Consider the following 13922-nt stretch of genomic DNA (forward strand, 5'->3'; position numbering starts at 1 on the left):
GGGCAGAACTACTTATATGACTCTTACTAAAATGGAACCGACTTATGCGAAGACACAGAATTTACTCAAGTCATATCATTCTTTTGCAGTTTTCAATTCGACAGAAATACTGACTTCAATGTGGTGTGAATTGCACTGTCCTAGTAAGCTTTTCAGTTTAGTGAGCTTATGCTTATGTATTGTTATATCACAATCTGCCTTCCACATCCCCACCTATCACAATAAAAATGTCCAAATACTAAAAAGTGCAGAGATGATATCCTTTGGTAATCCGTTCAGAGGTACTACTGATAACCCAAAACTACATAGCTTCAGATATCTGTTCTTAACAGAAAATATCTAGATCAAATCTAGAGACTGAGCACTTGATTGATCACTTCATATAAACTGTCAGTCCACTTCTTATGTGATTCTTTCTTCATTATCTGTTTCCTGTACTATAGTGTGATAAGAGATGTTTTTTTTTTTAATATAAATATACATAAATAATCAACTGAATGAACCTAACAATAGTCATAAGTATATGGCAATTAAAGTATATAACAAATTGTCTAAAAATGGGTCAATCAAGCCTGACAAATTATTTAAAGACAATGTTCATAACTCTTGTTAACTAATCCATTCTATTCATTAGAAGAATTTTTAGAAATGCCCAATATCAACTTAAATATGTAAAAATTTATTTTGTAAAATTAATAGGTTAAGTGAACTGACGAAGCCTATTGCATGTAATAATGCTGAATGACTAATAAAGAATCTGAATCTGAATGAAAAGAGGATGGCAAAACTTACATCTTCCATTTCTTCTTTCTCTTCATATGCCTCTTTTGCTTCTTTTGCTTCTTTTGTCAGCTGCCTAATTGTATCTAGGAGATGTTCCCTCTCACGTGTCCAGGCAGCGACCTCTCCTGGATGTTCTTTCTTGCCCATTTTTGAAAGTAGAGTAGTAATGCGCCGCTTTTGATCATCTACAACTGTTTCCAGTTGTTTCTCTTCAGTTTTCCACAGTGCAACTGTAGATGGGATTTGCTCTTCTGTCAGAGTCTCTACTTCTAATGAAAGCTTTTCATTGTCTCTATGCAGACGTCTGTTTTCATCTCTGAGAGCTTGTAGTTCAGCCTCCAGTTTCTGAAATTCTTGGGTATGGTCCTCTACTACCGATGGCAGATCAGATATTTTTCTAGATTGAAGTCTCTGGATTTCAACTTTGAGATTAGTGACATTCACTGTAAGTTCTTCAATTGTACTTGTTGCATCAAGAAGTTGTTTGTTCAATAACTTGTTATCTTCCATAAGCTGACTCATCTCTTTCTCTCTGCTTTTTTCATCAAATGATGCAATTTGCTCTGCTTGGAGTAATGGTGTCTGTTTTCCATCTTTGAACTTCCTGACTTCCTCTTCAAGTTCCCTTCTAATGGTATTTGCATCTTTAAGTTCATTCTGTAGTGACTCATTCTGATTTCTTAGTTCATTAATAATTTTTTCACTATCTATGTCTGTTTTAATTATTTCCACAGGTTTTTCCACGTACTTCACAACTTCTTTTGCACTGCTGCTTGTAATATCAGTTAAGGACTCAAGCCTCCTCTTCAAAAATTCATTCTCTTCCCTTAACTGATCGATAATTTGTGTGTCATCAGTTTCAGCAGACAAAACTTGTTCTCGACTACTCTGTGCCAATTTTCGTGCATCTTCAAGCTGTTTTCTCAATGTTTCATTGTCTATTCTTAGTTGAACAACATCTGCATCATGTGTTACACTTGTGGGCTGCAGGCCTATGCTCGCTCTTGCATTTTCAAGCCTTTGTCTCAATGCTTCATTATCTTTCATTAATTGTTCATATGCTTTATCACTAATAGTGCCTACAGTAGATCGTCTAACGTAAGCCATTTTTAGATCTTCAACCTGTTTTCTCAACATTTCATTTTCTTGATTCATCTGATTAATAATTTTTGTGCTATCTGGATCTCTTTGACGCTTCACTCTTGCCTCTTCGATTTCTTTTAGTAGTCGCTCATTTTCAGTTCTGAGCTCAGTAATAGTTTTCTCATATTCACTTTCATCATCACTTGTCGTATGTAAGGCCTTTCTTGCATCCTCAAGATCTTTCCTCAATGACTCATTCTCTGTTTTGAGCTGTTTGATGACCATTCCACTTTCAGGCTCTACAGAGGTTGATTCTGGAGCGGCCAATACCTGTGGAACAGTCTCCATGATTTTGTCAGCAGGAATTTGTTTTACTGATGTTGATATTTCATCTTTAATTTGCATTGATTTAAGAGCATCATTTCCATCTGTAAGCTTTCTAATTATATCCTCAAGCTGTAGTACCTTGGCATTTGAACTACTTAACTCATTTCTCAATAATTCATTTTCATTTCTCAGTTCATTAAGGGTACTTTCAAGACTTTTAATCATGTTATTTGCATCACTAAGCTGCTTTTGCAATGACTCAATTTGACTTCTCAGTTCATCAAGAGTGCTTTCATTTTCTGCTTCTGCAGTAGATGTTCCATCAGTCAGTTGTTCCACTTTAGAAATACCTTGTATTTCAACATTTTGTTGCTGCGGTGCTTTAATTAATTCTACAGGTTTCTCTACATATTTGATGATTTCTTTAGGAACACTTTCCTTAATTTGTGTTGTATCTAATTGTTTTTTGAGTAATTCATTCTCTTCTTGTAAATGACTCATTCTTTCAATTGCATCACTAAGCTGCATTTCCAATGACTCAATCTGATTTCTCTGTTCATTAAAGATCCTTCCAGTGTCTACGTCTGGTGCTACTTCAGCAACATGTGGTATTTCCAGACTTTGTTGCTGCAGTGCTTTAATTACTTCCACAGGTTTCTCTACATATTTGATTGTTTCTACTGGAACACTTTCCATTATTCTGGTTGTTTTTCGTTGTTTTTTGAGTAATTCATTCTCTTCTTGTAGCTGAACCATTGTTTCAGTTGCATCACTAAGCTGCTTTTGCAATGATTCAGTGCGAGTTCTCAATTCCTTTAAAATCCTTTCATTGTCCACTTCTGCAATAGCAGGCTGATTTTTGAGTAATTCATTTTCTTCTTGTAACTGACTCATTGTTTTAGTTGCATCACTAAGCTCATTTTTCAGCACTTCAATTACATTTGTCAGTTCATTAATGATCTTTTCATCATCACCTTCTGCAATGGATGTTCCAACACTCTTTTGAGCTACTTCAGCAATATGTGCTATATCAACAGTTTGTTGCTGTGGTGCTTTAATTACTTCAACAGGTTTCTCTACGTATTTGATTATTTCTACTGGAACACTTTCCATTATTCTGGTTGTTTTTCGTTGTTTTTTGAGTAATTCATTCTCTTCTCGTAGCTGAACCATTGTTTCAGTTGCATCACTAAGCTGCTTTTGCAATGATTCAGTGCGAGTTCTCAATTCCTTCAAAATCCTTTCATTGTCCACTTCTGCAATAGCAGGCTGATTTTTGAGTAATTCATTTTCTTCTTGTAGCTGACTCATTGTTTTAGTTGCATCACTAAGCTCATTTTTCAACAATTCAATTACATTTGTCAGTTCATTAATGATTCTATCATCATCACCTTCTGCAATGGATGTTCCAACACTCTTTTGAGCTACTTCCATTATTCGGGTTGTTTTTCGTCGTTTTTTGAGTAATTCATTCTCTTTTCGTAGATGAACCATTGTTTCAGTTGCATCACTAAGCTGCTTTTGCAATGAGTCAGTGCGAGTTCTCACTTCATTCAAAATCCTTTCATTGTCCACTTCTGCAATAGCAGGCTGATTTTTGAGTAATTCATTTTCTTCTTGTAGCTGACTCATTGTTCTAGTTGCATCACTAAGTTCATTTTTTAACAATTCAATTACATTTGTCAGTTCATTAATGATCCTTTCATCATCACCTTCTGCAATGGATGTTCCAACACTTTTTTGAGCTACTTCCAATATTCTGGTTGTTTTTCGTCGTTTTTTGAGTAATTCATTCTCTTCTCGTAGCTGAACCATTGTTTCAGTTGCATCACTAAGCTGCTTTTGCAATGATTCAGTGTGATTTTTCAATTCATTCAAAATCCTTTCATTGTCTACTTCTGCAGTAGCAGGCTGATTTTTGAGTAATTCATTTTCTTCTTGTAACTGACTCATTCTTTTATTTGCATCATTAAGCTGCTTTTTCAACAATTCAATTACATTTGTCAGTTCATTAATCATCCTTTCCTCTTCATCTTCTGCAATGGATGTTCCAACACTCTTTTGAGCTACTTCGACAATATGTGCTATATCAATAGATGGTTGCTGTGATGCTTTAATTACTTCCACAGGTTTCTCTACATATTTGATTATTTCTACTGGAACACTTTCCATTATTTGGGTTGTTTTTTGTCGGTTTTTGAGTAATTCATTCTCTTCTCGTAGCTGAACCATTGTTTCAGTTGCATCACTAAGCTGCTTTTGCAATGATTCAGTGTGATTTCTCAATTCATTAAAAATCCTTTCATTGTCTACTTCTGCAGTAGCAGGCTGGTTTTTGAGTAATTCATTTTCTTCTTGTAGCTGACTCATTGTTTTATTTGCAACATTAAGCTGCTTTTTCAACAATTCAATTACATTTGTCAGTTCATTAATCATCCTTTCCTCTTCATCTTCTGCAATGGATGTTCCAAAACTCTTTTGAGCTACTTCAGCAATATGTGGTATATCAACACTTTGTTGCTGTGGTATTTCAGTTATGTCCACAGGTTTCTCTGCAAATCTGATTGATTTCTTGGTGATACTTTCCCTAATTTGCGTTGTAGATTTAAGTTGTTTTTCGAGTAACTCTTTTTCTTCTTGCAGCTGATGCATTATTTCAGGGGTATATGTAGTCCTTCTTTCAAGGTGTTTCTTTAGTAATTCATTTTCAGCTGCCAGATGACTTAAAAGTTTCTTTGTACCTGATTCATCATCTGAAGAGTCAATACTTTGAACTACATCCATCTTTCTGGATGCACTAATTACCTCTATAGGGATTTCCAAATGAGTGGGTGGTCCTTTTGCAGATGTTTTCTGTCTCAGATTGTATATATCTGACATCAAAGGCATTAAATGAGCTTCTAGTTCATCTAATTTCTTCAATATTTTATCATTAGCAGCACAACATGTGCATAATGTGCATTTCTTATCCTCTTCCGACGTTTGTTCCCTAAGTGCTGCAATTTCTGACTCTCTTTGCTTTAGAAGTTTCTCTAATCTTAAATTTTCTTCCTTGATGGTTTCAACAGTGCAGTTTGTTATATTTACTATTAATTTCTCATGGAGGCATCTGACTTCTTTAGTCAGTTCCTTAATACTATCTGTGTCAGCAGATAGCTTGCTTTGTTCTGGATAAACTGTCACAAATTTTGTCAATCTAGACGTCAAGTCATCCACTTCAACTTTTAGCTGTCCATTTTCATGCCTTCCAGAAGAGAGAATGGATGAACTCCTCAGATTCTGCATCAGAATATGATCATTTTCAATATTTATTTCTATTAGTTTATGCTGCATTGTGTCAATGCCTCTTCTGAGATTATCCATAATGTCTTGGAGTCTCCTATTTTTTTCTTTAGCTGCAATCAGTTCATTGCACAAATTTTGCATTTCCTCTGAAGTACTACCATGTTCACAAATTGTGGTTGATACTTCACTAATGTTATCTGGCAACACAGTCCTCAGTGTTTCAATATCAGATTTGAAGCTAGCAATAAGCCTCCATAACTTTTCACTTTCCATCTTCTGTGCTTTATACTGATTTTCTAACAAATGAACTTCTCCCATTCTTTTAAGCCTATCATCACTAACTGCTGCCTGTGCTGCTTCTTTCACAACATTTTCAGTATTTATTTGCAGCCTGTGAAGAAAGTCTCTCATGCTCTGGAATCTTAACCTTTCAGCTTGCAATTGATTTTGCAGTAAAAGTGCCTCTTCCTTCACAGATTCCAGAGACTTTCCTTCTAGTTCAAGAACTCTTAATTCACTTAATTGTGACAATGTGTTTCTCTGGTCTATAATTTCAGCATTTTGCTTAGAGATTAAGCTCAATAGCTGCTCATTTTCCATTTTACAAGCTTTTAGCTGATGGTGCAAGAGATCCAAGTCTTCAGCTCCCTAAAAAAGAAATAGTTATAAATGTAACATTAAAAAGAGAACCATTATAAGAAATTCTTATCATTATGGTGCTGTAGTAATTACAGGGGCAATGGTAAGGAAAATAAGACATCAGGTCAGCATAAAGATACTCAGAGAAGAAACACAGTCAAAAGGAAATATAAAAATATGTAAAGATGTTTTGTCTTCCAATATTTTCATATTGTATTTGAGACAAGAAACTGGAGAATAATATTTATATTGTCTTTAGATCATATTGACCATACACACACTGACGACTGCTGCCTGAAAACTTATCTTGCATAGGTAAGCAACAAAAAATTTGGTATACTTGGATGTGTGTATGAATTTGTTTATTAACCAAACACTCAATTAGACATATAAGTCGCAAAAGAAACTGATATGCAACTGAGTGTGTTGACAGCATAATCCTTATGGATGGGACTCTAATATTCTTGGGGATATCCCTACATGTAATATTGGTATTGTATTGTTAATAGTATTGTTTTAAGATCATTTAATCATTCGTGCACAAAGATACTAACTGGTATTGGACAAGTCAACTGTTAATGAGATGCTGAGCGATGATACAGCATGAACTGATGTGACGTTTATAAACGGTGTGTGTATTAGACACATACATACATTTACCTGTATAAGAACTGTAAGCAAATACATATAGGCTACACTGGTATGCCCTATTAGCTATTCCAATTCAAACTAATTAAATCTCACAAAATGGTGTGTACATCAATACTGTAACCACACCTACTCACCTCTTAAGATATAACAGTTACGCTAGTTAGAAAAGTGAAAGGATATTTACAGTTATTACAACATTTTGATGACCATAGTTTACAACTTCAACTATTGTACCAAAGTCAAAAACTTGAAAATTAACTGGTGTTCACAACTTGTACTACACTAGGCAGAAAATGCCTTATATGATATTCCAGTTCTGCATATTAACAAATATTATTTATGCTGTAAAAACTTTTGAGGAGGTACAAGGAAACAGATATTTCAAATTATACAGTCCATTATACAGGTCTATATGTTCAGTTAATAAATTATATATTTTCTTCCATGCATGGAGTGGGCCATTCTGCCAGAGGGTTGTACTCTCATAGTCAGCATATTACCGGTAGTCCATTTTTTCTTGTGATACATGAATAGAGGTCTTGATTCATGATTGCCAGTTCATTGGCAGTGTCTAAGATTTTATGTTTGAATATCGTGTGAAACTTCTACTAGAAAATTTCAGTAGATGCGCTGGCAAAGAGAAAAAATTCAGATAAACAGCAGGAGTTCAAATGGATAACAAGCAAACAAATAAAAATGACAAGAGACTGCTAGACTGTTGCAAAAATACTGATCTTGAAATCATGACTACAAAATTAAGTAGACCTGCAGACAAATTTAAAACATGTAAATCTCTGAACCCCCTTTAAGTGAGTTGCTATACCCAATAAGAAAGCCAAAGAAGTATTCAACATACAAACAAGAAAGGGAGTTTTTGAGTCAGACCACCATCTCCTGAAAATAAAAATTAGACTTCAACCTAGCAGAAGAAAAAACAAAAGAACAAAATCAAATGATCCACAGTACCTGAAAATCAACAAGCAAGAAATTATTTAGGAAATTAGGCAATAAAATATCACAAATTGCAAAGAAGTGGCTAATGTTCTGAAAAACATTATGAGATTTGGCCAAACCCCAGGAAAGAGAAAACACAGGTGGTGGAACATTGCCTATGATTGGCAATAAAAGAGAGAACATAAACACACAAAACTTTTAGTAGCAACAAAACACTAGAAAAGTGGTATGAATTTTTAACCCCTGCTGGCCACACTGTTGTAAAATGTGCTACAGTAGCAGTTTTTATACCTTATCAATACCTTAATTTTGAACTACTGTAGTAATGTATTCCAGTGTTGAAGCTTACTCGATAATGTTAAAATGGCTCCCATTCCTTTGTTTAGCTTTCTCAGTTTGTTTTCTCAACTGCAAACAATGAGGCGTTGGATGTTGTAGAAAGTACAATGCAAACCTGCTGTTGTCATAGTTGCAAGCTCTCTTCCAGCCATCAACATGCAGAGGTAAGTGTAACAACAAGTAAAACACATTTATTCATTGTTATTTATTTTGGTTATACAGGCAAGTGAATTTATTTATTCCTTTTGATACTTTGTTTAAGTTCAATGGGCTTACCATAGGAGGAAATTTGCAAATCACTCAAAGTTAATATGAAGTCTATGCAGACTTCTCATATTTTGGGGACAAGTGATGCAGATTTGAGTGATACAAACAGTAAATGTGAGAACCATGACAGCAAATCTGAACTGCAAGGTGAGAATGGTGATTCCAGCACATTTTGCATATGCATTATTTGGCATAAATACCATGAATGCACCCGGGCTCTTCAGTAGTTGTCTACTCACCTGAAGATGGTCAGACATCTCTGGGCCTAAATATCATGGCAGAATGTCAATGTGATGTGGCAGTACACCAAAAAATTATTAGAAGAAGAAATGTGGCAGGAAGATCTCAGAAGTTACAAGTGGACGGTGATGATCTACAAGATATGACATGTGTTGGAGTTCGTTATTGAAAAAGAGAAAGTTGCCTCCTACAGGTGAGAGTATTAAAATCCTAAATGAAAACTGCCAAAGCATTAGCAACAAAGTGCCAGAGTTTGAAGTGGTCATGAAAAGCAATGAAGCTTGCATGACACTAGGTACAGAAAGCTGGCTGCAACCTGAAATTGATAGCAGTGAGATTTTGGGGAAAATTTAATTGTATATTGAGGGGACAGGCAAATGGGAAATAGAGGTGGTGTATTTGCCACAGTAGACAGAAACTCAGATCCACCGAGACAGAAACTGAAGCTGCATGTATGATTGTTTGAGCAAGACTCAATATTATCAGAGGGCATAATGGAAATGTATTGGATCTAATGGCAACAAATAGACCTGACCTCTTTCAGGATTTACACATCAATACTGGTTTCAGAGACCATGACATGGTTGTGGAACAACGATTACCAGAGCACAAAGTACAACTAAAACGAGAAGAAAGATATATATATGTTCACTAAACTAGATAAAATATCAATAGAGTCATATCTCAGTGAGGAACTTGAAACTTTCAGCATGGGGCAGGAGCATATACAGAAACAAAGGCTCACATTTAAAAGAATAGTTTACCGTGGACTGGATGGACATATACCCAGTACAACAGTTCATAATTGGAGGGAACCTGCATGGTATATGATCACTGTAAATAAACTTCTAAAAAAAAAAACAGAGATTACTGCATAATAAGTGTAAAAGAAAGCATAGGACTATAGATAGAGGGTTGCTGAATGAAGTACATTTGGCTGTCAAGAGAACAATGCATGATGCCTTCAGTGACTACCATAGCAGAATACTATCAATAATATTTCAAAAAACCTAAAGAAATTCTGGTCATATGTAAAGGCTGCCGGCAGTGCAGTGTAGCCATGTATGGCAGTGAAACATGGACGAAAATAGTTTGGACAAGAAGAGAATAGAAGCTTTTGAAATGTGGTGCTACAGAAGAATGCTGAAGATTAGATGGGTAGATCACATAACTAATGAGGAAGTATTGAACAGAATTGGGGAGAAGAGGAGTTTGTGGCACAACTTGACAAGAAGAAGGGACCGGTTGGTAGGACATGTTCTGAGGCATCAAAGGATCACAAATTTAGCATTGGAGGGCAGCATGGAGGGTAAAAATGGTAGAGGGAGACCAAGAGATGAATACACTAAGCAGATTCAGAAGGATGTAGATTGCAGTAAGTCCTGGGAGATGAAGAAGCTTGCACAGGATAGAGTAGCATGGAGAGCTGCATCAAACCAGTCTTAGGACTGAAGATCATAACAACAACAATGTGGTCAGAGTCCACACCTGGCCCTGAAAATGTCTTACAGTTTAAAATCTAGTTCCAAAATCTCTGTCTTACCATTATGTAATCAATATGAAACTTTCTGGTATCTTCAGATCTCTTCCACATATACAACTTTCTTTCATGATCTTAAATCAATATTGCTACTAAAATAGGAAGACAGCCCTATTTTCAGCCATTCAGAGCATACCTCATGATTAACTGCAAGCATCCAATAAGATTCATTCTGTTTCTGGGCAGCTAGATGTAAGTTATAAACTGTCCTGCAAGAATCTCTCTCCCACATGCTACACTGTTGCAGTACTTTGCTACAATGCAGTTTCATTCACAGAGTGATCAAATTATTCATTCAGATGTTAATGTTACTTTTTTTGGAGCAGTATAGCTGTGAATGCATATCTGTAAATGTTTTAGAATGATTTCCGAATGAATATTTCAGGTGGCAGCAATGAATGTGAAGTTCCTTACAAGCAACTTTAATTAAATTGCACACCCTTAGTTGTATGACTGGATTTATGATTTACTGTCAGAAAGGTCACAGTGTGTAGTAATCAATGGAAAATCATTGAATAAAATAGAAGTGATATCTGGCGTTTGCAAGGAAGTGTTATAGGCACTCCTCTGTTACTGATCTAATAAATGATTTAGGAGACAGTCTGAGTAGCCCTCTTGACTGTTTGCAGATGATGCTGTGATTTACCATCTTATAAAGTCATCAGATGATTGAAACAAATTACAAAAGACATGAACAAGCTATCTGTATGGAAAGAAAAGTGCCAATTGATTATAAATAATAAAAGGTCTGAAGTAATCCACATGAGTACGGTACTAACAGGAATCCCCAAAATTTTGAGCTGCAGGATAAACCACACAAATCTAAAGGCTATAAATTCAAGTAAATACTTAGGGATTACAATTATGAATAGCTTAAACTGCAATGATAACATGGCTAACACTGCATGGATAGCAAAGCAAAGACTGTGATTTATTGGTAGAACACTTAGAAAATGCAACAGGTCTACTAAAGAGACCACTTGCACCTTGCTTTTCTGCCTTATTCTGGAGTACTGCTGTCCTGTGTGGGATCCACAGCAGACAAGGTTCATAGAAAAAGTTCAAAGAAGGGCAGTTCATTTTGTATTATCACAAAACAGAGGAGAGACTGCCATGGATATGATATGCGAATTGGGGTGGCAATCATCAAAACAAAGGTGTTTTTCATTGCAACAGGATCTTCTCATGAAATTTCAGTTGTCAACTTTCTCCTCAGAGTGTGAAAATACCTACCTACAAAGGGAGGAATGATCATCATAATGAAATAAGAGAAATTATAGCTCACATGGAAAGATTAAAGTGTTTGTGTTTCGCACATGCTGTTTGAGAGTGGAATGGTAGAGAAATAGATTGAAGGTTGTTTGATGAATGCTCTGCCAGGTAATTAATTGTGATTTGCAGAGTAATCATGTAGATGTAGATGTAGATGTTTCACAAGCAGTCGAGGAGGCTTATGTCCTGGATTTATAACTTTTTCAAATGTGCATCTGAAAGCAATACTTCTATTTTAGACATTTTGAAGACTCAAAAACAAGCTGCAGAAGCATGTGTTGGCAAGAGAATAGTAGAAAAAGTGTCAGTTTTCTATAAAACTCAAGAAAATCTATTTTTGTGTCACCTAGATAGCACTGAAATCACAAGAAACCTGTAACAGTAACAGATGGTTTTGACAAAGACATTTTAAAGTGCTCCTTGTTTGAAATGTGTATAGGAAGGGAATATCAAACATCACAAAAACTTGCTACAATTATGCCTGAGCAGATTGGCTTCAAAGTTAGTGCTTCATCAATACAAAGAATTAACAAACACATTGGTTTCAAACCTATTAAGAAGAGAGTGTTTTAATTGAAAGAAAGTGACACAGAGGCAGCACAAACCATGTCCCTTATAAAGATGCATGGTACAAGTTTTACAGTGCATTCCCTTGATGAAATATGGGTGAATCAAAATCATTTCATTATTACCTGCTGGAAAATGAGTGATGGTACTGGCAGTTTTAAGTTCACAAAGGAAAGGGTTCTCAGATACTTATTCAGCATGTTGACTCTTCTTCTTATTTGATTCCTGAGAGTAAACTCAGGTGTAAGAATAACAGCAGTGACTGCCATTTGGAAATGAACATTTTCACTTTCAAGAAGTTGTTCACTGAACAATTCTTGTCATACCTTGCTTTGAAGTCAGTTATCATTCAGCTGTTACTCAGAAATGAACAAGTATGAGCACTAGGAAAGGGGATACAGCATTGTGGCTGAAAAATAGAAATATTCTGGACAGTATAAGCTAGACTAATGCTCAACTCCTGTAGATCATTAATATATAAAAGTCAGGTGACAGAATGTACAAATTTGACTCTCTTGAATGTGAATGTGGTCACACAGTTTTGTGATTACCCACATATCACTGTCAGTATAAACCAACAAGATAAATTTGAGCACAAGTTACAAGCTATATGGGGAAACAACATGACATTCGACATACCAGACACTGAAACACTTGTGCATGAAGCAATAGACAGCATCCCCCTTCAGTATGGACAGACTGTGGGTGGCACAATGAAAAGTTTCGGAAAAATGACTTTGACAGGGAGGTGAAGATGGTTAAAAGCCTTCAACCTATCATCCTAAATTTACTTACAGGTGGTTTAGACATGGACACAGATAGCAGATGGTATTATGATGCAGACTTTGAAACAAAGTAAAGTCATAATCTTTCTTGGTTTTAAAGATTCATGGTTTAAAAATGTTTTTGTCAACATATCAACTGTGTACATAGTACATGAGAACTTCCTTACTTTTATTGATTAGGAATATGTAGCCTATAAAGTATTCAGACTATAATGTTCAACACATTGCCCAATGAGAAGTTAAGCTTTTCCCAGAGTGTTGTATGCTCTAATTAATTGCGAGAATGTAGCCAGATAAATACATCAAAAAATCCAATATTTTGGCACATAAACTTCTGTCATTCTCAAGGCATGAATTGTAAAGTGCCTTAAATTGAAAGGGAGGGTTACCAATCAAGATTTGGTGGTTTTTGATGTTATTTATCAGCAATCTGTTGAGCTATTCACAGAAGATGGTTAATTCTCAGCTTGTTCAATGGATCATAAATGTGTTCTCCCAAAGTAACATCAAACAAATTAGTTTAAACTCATAATGCCTGTTGACACCAAAAAACATGACAACATACTGTCAATTTTTATGATAGTTCTTTTGCACTAGTCATTGCTGCCACAAATTCTTTTTATGCATAGTGATTTACACTGAACTGCAGTGGCATGCACCAACATATATGCATTATATACATTTTAAAAAATTATATGAAGTAGAAGCAGCTGTCAAACGAATATAATGATCTCTGTTCGAATCTGAAGTTTATTTTTTGTTTATTACATTTCTACCTATAATGGACCTACAACCAAGTCGCAATAAATAGCAATTATTGCAACCATTTTCTACATTTTGAGAACAATTATACTTGATATCTTCACAAAGCTGCATCTGCTTTTCTCGCCTTATGACATCACACAGACAATTGCTGTGGAGCAGTGGACTCAACCTCAAGATGTGAAATACGATTTCTCTTATGTAGATGACTTATTGAAATAAGTTTTAAATTCCCTCATAGATTTGAACATATAATACAATGTACTACAGGCAAATGAACCTGATTTGGTGGTGTGTGTTGGAGCTTATGGGTGCTCAACATCGAGGTCATCAGTGCCCTGACACACATTAAAAGGAACGAATGTGGACAGACCTAAGAAAACTAAAGCACACACTCAAAGAAAGCAGGAAAAGAAGGAAAATGCTAC

At 35.5% G+C, this 13922-nt stretch overlaps 1 protein-coding gene across 1 annotated transcript in view; it reads right to left on the reverse strand.

The window, feature by feature from the left end:
• Positions 1-6804, reverse strand: part of LOC126444898 (uncharacterized) — a 697169-nt gene extending 690365 nt beyond the window's left edge. Inside the window, exons 1-2 of the mRNA XM_050090969.1 lie at positions 6778-6804; positions 793-6126 (exon numbers count right to left, since the gene is read on the reverse strand). Coding sequence (XP_049946926.1) covers positions 793-6126; positions 6778-6804 — 5361 coding nt within the window. The remainder of the gene's footprint in view (positions 1-792; positions 6127-6777) is intronic.
• Between the last annotated feature and the right edge of the window lie 7118 nt (positions 6805-13922).

The sequence above is a fragment of the Schistocerca serialis genome, chromosome 1 (genome assembly GCF_023864345.2).
Source record: "Schistocerca serialis cubense isolate TAMUIC-IGC-003099 chromosome 1, iqSchSeri2.2, whole genome shotgun sequence".
Lineage (NCBI taxonomy): Eukaryota > Metazoa > Arthropoda > Insecta > Orthoptera > Acrididae > Schistocerca > Schistocerca serialis.